Source organism: Takifugu flavidus, chromosome 2 (genome assembly GCF_003711565.1).
Source record: "Takifugu flavidus isolate HTHZ2018 chromosome 2, ASM371156v2, whole genome shotgun sequence".
Lineage (NCBI taxonomy): Eukaryota > Metazoa > Chordata > Actinopteri > Tetraodontiformes > Tetraodontidae > Takifugu > Takifugu flavidus.
The window spans coordinates 354,093-359,070 of NC_079521.1; the positions used below are offsets into that span (position 1 = coordinate 354,093).

The 4,978-nt window shown below is 52.7% G+C and overlaps 2 protein-coding genes across 2 annotated transcripts in view; one reads left to right on the forward strand and one right to left on the reverse strand.

The window, feature by feature from the left end:
- Nucleotides 1-2,218, forward strand: part of fadd (Fas (tnfrsf6)-associated via death domain) — a 2,569-nt gene extending 351 nt beyond the window's left edge. The window contains 3 exon segments of the mRNA XM_057025401.1: nt 1-28; nt 1,647-1,688; nt 1,691-2,218. The exon segment at nt 1-28 is cut by the window's left edge and continues 351 nt beyond it. Coding sequence (XP_056881381.1) covers nt 1-28; nt 1,647-1,688; nt 1,691-1,941 — 321 coding nt within the window. The 3' untranslated portion in view covers nt 1,942-2,218.
- A 210-nt stretch (nt 2,219-2,428) lies between these two features.
- Nucleotides 2,429-4,559, reverse strand: LOC130521669 (hatching enzyme 1.2-like). The gene is made up of 8 exons (XM_057025403.1): nt 4,485-4,559; nt 4,082-4,154; nt 3,805-3,957; nt 3,605-3,725; nt 3,347-3,525; nt 3,023-3,104; nt 2,825-2,949; nt 2,429-2,623 (listed from the first exon to the last, which is right to left on the reverse strand). Coding segments are annotated over exons 1-8 (795 nt in total). The 5' UTR covers nt 4,545-4,559; the 3' UTR covers nt 2,429-2,621.
- Between the last annotated feature and the right edge of the window lie 419 nt (nt 4,560-4,978).

The following is a 4,978-nucleotide window of genomic DNA, read 5'->3' on the forward strand; positions in this document are numbered from 1 at the left end:
CCCGGTCACCAGGACGACACCGAGAACGGTACCGTAGAACAGGCAGAGTTTAGCAGGTCCGGGTCCAGGTCCGGGTCCAGGTCCGGGTCCGGGTCCGGGTCCGGGTCCATCAGGACCCTCAGAGAAAGTTCTGACACCACCATTAACAGTGAAGCCAACCAGGCCCCACAAGCTGTCCAGCACTAAACTAAATTTGATGAACACAATTAAATAGATAAAAACTGATCAACTGTAAAACATCCAACATGTAGCAACACCCTGACTTATAGATTTATTATATATTAGAAGATGAACTTCCTTTAGTTCCTTTTACCACAAACCTTCGTTTTAAAGTTGTAAAACTGAGCCTGTTAGAGCATTAGTTTGGTCCTCCCGGGCCTCCGTACAGGCTTCAGGCTTTAGACACTGTTGCTCATGATGGTTGCCTGCACCATTCCCCCTGCAAAGGGTGCTGCTCTCCTCCATCTCCTCCTCCTTCATCTCCTCCTCCTCCTCCTTCTCCTTCTCCATCTCCTCCTCCTTCTCCTTCTCCTCCTCCTCCTCCTCCTCCTTCCTCCTCCTCCTCCTCCTCCTTCTCCTTCTCCTCCTTCATCTCCTTCTCCTCCTCCATCTCCTCCTCCTCCTTCTTCTCCTCCTCCTCCATCTCCTCCTCCTTCATCTCCTCCATCTCCTCCATCTCCTCCTCCTCCATCTCCTCCTCCTTCATCTCCTCCATCTCCTCCTCCTTCATCTCCTCCTTCTTCTCCTCCTCCTCCATCTCCTCCTCCTTCATCTCCTCCTCCTCCATCTCCTCCTCCTCCTCCTCCATCTCCTCCTCCTCCATCTCCTCCTCCTCCTCTCCTCCTCCTTCATCTCCTCCTCCTCCTCCTTCTCCTTCTCCTCCTCCTTCTCCTTCTCCTCCTCCATCTCCTCCTCCTCCTTCCTCCTCCTCCTCCTCCTCCTTCTCCTTCTCCTCCTTCATCTCCTTCTCCTCCTCCATCTCCTCCTCCTCCTTCTTCTCCTCCTCCTCCATCTCCTCCTCCTTCATCTCCTCCTCCTCCTCCTCTCCTCCTCCTTCTCCTCCATCTCCTCCTCCTCCATCTCCTCCTCCTTCATCTCCTCCATCTCCTCCTCCTTCATCTCCTCCTTCTTCTCCTCCTCCTCCATCTCCTCCTCCTTCTCCTCTCCTCCTCCTCCTCCATCCCTCCTCCTCCTCCATCTCCTCCTCCTCCATCTCCTCCTCCTCCTCTCCTCCTCCTTCATCTCCTCCATCTCCTCCTTCATCTCCTCCTTCATCTCCTCCATCTCCTCCTCCTTCATCTCCTCCTCCTTCATCTCTCCTCCTCCTTCTCCTCCTCCTCCATCTCCTCCTCCTTCATCTCCTTCATCTCCTCCATCTCCTCCTCCTCCACTTCCTTCTCCTCCATCTTCTCCATCTCTCCTCCTCCATCTCCTCCTCCTCTCCTCCTCCTCCTCCTCTCCTCTCCTCCTCCTCCTCTCCTCCTCCTCCATCTCCTCCTCCTCCATCTCCTCCTTCATCTCCTCCATCTCCTCCTCCTCCACTTCCTTCTCCTCCATCTTCTCCATCTCCTCCTCCTCCATCTCCTCCATCTCCTCCTCCTCCTCCATCTCCTCCTCCCTCATCTCCTCCTCCTTCTCCTCCTCAGCCAAACTTGCTGCTGCCACCGAGGTCCTCTCTGAACATCTGGGCGGTCCTGGCGCCGGCTGGGCCGCAGGCTGGGCCTGAGTGAGGTGAAGCTGGACTCCATCTCCAGACGCCATCCCACAGAGCTGGACGAGACGGCGGTGGAGCTGCTGAAGGAGTGGAGGAAGCTGCGAGGACCCCAGGCCTGCGTGGAGGACCTGATCCAGGCTCTGAGAGCCTGCGACTTGAATCTGACGGCTCATAAATTAGAGCTCAGAATATCGGATGATGCACAGGTGGCAAACATGAACATCTAAAGCCGTTTCAATTGGGGAAACAGATTAATATAAGTTTTTTACCTAAAAGAACATTTGAAAACTCCAACGTTTATGAGCTGGAGCCTTTATCGTGGTTCCTACTGGTGTGATGAGTGGTGTTTATACATGTGTGGTGAACATGCTAACATGTAGCACACAGCTAATCCACGATTATCTTTAGCAGGCAGCCGCGGACGGTTTGATCACCATAAAGACTCTTGATCAACTTCACATTCTAAGAATTCTTTTCAACCTAATAAACAAGCACCTGATTGGATTGGGACATGCTGCCTTCACCTAAAGGCTAAATGCTAACCCCACGTTAGCAACGTGTTTATGAGACGTTGAACCTGAATAAAAATGAACTCATTCTGAGGGTGAAGCTGCTCTGTAAAAAAAGCAGGTTTCTCTTTTTTATTGGATTTCTGGACCAACTGCAGCAGTTTCATGTGTCTGACCCAGATTATGTTAATGAGGCGACGTTAGAAAAGATTATTATTAGCTTATTTTTATTATTATTCAAGACTCCAGCTAATCTCAATAGAAGTGTGTCTTCATTTTCTTTATTGATCAATCCAAAATCAGGTTTTAACACTTTGAAGGTTTGTGGTTTGGACGTCGGGGCCCAACGTCCTCGTCCTTCTGTGTGTTCTGGAGGCGGGTTCCAGGTCCAACGGGCTTCCTGCAGAGAGAGTTGCTGTCGTCAGACAAACCCAATAAGCTCAGCCATGTGGATAAGAAAGCTGTTTGGACCCGTCCACGCTCCGGTGTTGACTTTCATCAACCTTTTGGAGCCACTGGTGAGACAAACGGGTCCCAACTGTCCCTCAAGGGTCCCTCCACACCTTGGAGACCTCCTATCGACTGTCCAGACTAAACTCACAGCACTTGTACAGCCTGTTCAGGCGGTCGATGTCGTTCCTGCTCATCTGGGTGGCCTCGCCAAAGGAAACGTTGTTGTTGGGGATGGGCACCATGGTCGGGAGGCCGTTCTTGGAGAAGGCGTACCTGGAGGACAACCAGCGTGATGTTGGCGTGGTTCTGGCGACAGCGTGATCAAAGACCCCAGCAGGCCACCCACCTGTGGTACTGCATCACAGAGCCGTAGTCGTAGGAAGTCCCCTGGTTCAGAGTGGCAATCTTGTTGAAGTTGTACTTCATGTCTGCAGATGGAACAGATACGTTGTGTTGCTGCGCTGTTCTCCACAACTGTTCCGTTGTTTTAGAAGAAAAGAAGCCGCTCACAACTTCTACTGCTAAGCTAGTCAGTCTTTTAAACCAGACGTTGATGAGTACACCCCCATGAGCCCAGCTTAACTATTCTACTGAGGTCCACTAGGTGGCGCTAGGCTGCAGCGTTTGGAGAAGCAGGCGCTTATTTGCAACCATTTCAAACGAGCCTGACCTTGAATGATGTTGTCCCAGACCACCTGGATGTGACTGTCCCTGTCGGAGCGCGTCTGTTCGTGGTTGAAGCCCAGAGCGTGCAGGAGCTCGTGCTGCACGGTGCTGTGGTAGAGGCACCCCTGACGGCTCAGAGACACCGTCTGACCACCACCCTGACGGCCCACGTAGGACCAGCAGCTGCCGGGGGACAAACACGAGCTTTTACACAGGACCCAGAGGACTGGTCATGATGGGAGGAAGAGCGGAGAACACTGACCCGTCCCCCGACTCGATGCTCAGCCACTCGTGGTCTCCGTTCTGGTAGGGCCTGAAGCGGATGCAAGAAAACCCAGAGAACGATTCCAGCCCACGGACAATGATGTCCCTCTCCCGGGAGGCTGAAGCACAGACGGACAGCTTCACAACGGTGGCCGTGTCTCCTTTGGACTGAGCTTCTGGGAATCAGCTGGTACTTACAGTAGTGATTGGCGATGTAGTACGGTATGTAGACCTTCCCATCAGTCCACTTGTTCCACAGGCAGCCTCTGGACGTGCACGGGTCAGCATTCTTGTTGTCTGTCCTCACAGCGATGTCTCCCTCCACCAAGGGAGGCTCATCTACACCAGGACCTATTTTATTCACAACTACAGTTCATTGCTCCTAATTGTGGACGAATGTGTGTGTGTGAGTGTGTGTGTGAGAGTCTCAGAGGTGTCGTCACAAGGCTCCTGAGTCGGGGGGATCTGGACTCACTGCGGTCTCTGTTGGCCCTCTCCAGCAGCTCTCCAACAGAAAGCTCCCTGGACGTCTCGTCCTCCACGCCCACCTCTGCACAACAGCAGCAACAAACAGTTCACACGGCGGTGCTCTGATCACATGATCAACCGTTTGTGTTGAAACTGGGTTGAGGCTTTCTCTCACCTTCCTGTATCGCCCACAGTGGCGTGCAAAAGAACCAAAGAGGAGGTTAGAAGGTCTAAAAGAAGCCCCAACAGACCTGCGTCCTGAAACTGGCTCATGAGAAACGATACAAAGACGCATGTCTGATGAGATCTCTTCACTACTGACGCCAGAAGGCCAACGGTTCCATCTCACACTCAAATCCAAGTTTCACAGTGATTGTGGGAGGAATTCTGGTTCCAACCCGCTTGTTTACCTCAGCCTTGGCACACAGGACCAGGGACAGGGTCAACAGAGCCCAGGAGAACACCAGCATGGCTACGAGCGCACTGGAAAACTCATAAAGTCAGATGAAAGGTGCACGTGAACGCTGCTGTGTTGGTGGAGGGAAACTCACCTGAAGAGCTGCAGACCAGAAGTGTCCCCGAGTCTCTGAACCAAACTTTTATAGTGCTCAGGAACTGGTGACCACAGGTGGCTTCAGGCCATGAGAACATCCCAGCTGCTCTGGAACATCCCAGCTGCTGCGTGTGGCCAGATCATTCTGCAGTAGAGCCAGGGATCGACAGGGATCGACAGGGATCTACAGGGACCTTTAAGGTGATCACCAGACCATCAGGAACAAACATCAATCAATTAGACCAAATGTGATGAGACGACTCGAAGGGTGTGAGTTTGAATGTCCGTCAGAGTCCATGTGAAGCTCCAGCAGCCCAGGATGGATGGATGGGGGGTGGATGGGTGGGTGGA

Excerpts from the sequence above, each read along its gene's own strand:
- LOC130521669 (XM_057025403.1), bottom strand. The coding sequence starts at position 4,544 with ATGCTGGTGTTCTCCTGGGCTCTGTTGACCCTGTCCCTGGTCCTGTGT. Across the intron at positions 3,958-4,081 it reads GAGGGCCAACAGAGACCGCA|GTCCTGGTGTAGATGAGCCT; the intron begins GTGAGTCCAGAT and ends TGAATAAAATAG. Across the intron at positions 3,526-3,604 it reads AGCATCGAGTCGGGGGACGG|CTGCTGGTCCTACGTGGGCC; the intron begins GTCAGTGTTCTC and ends GTCCCCCGGCAG.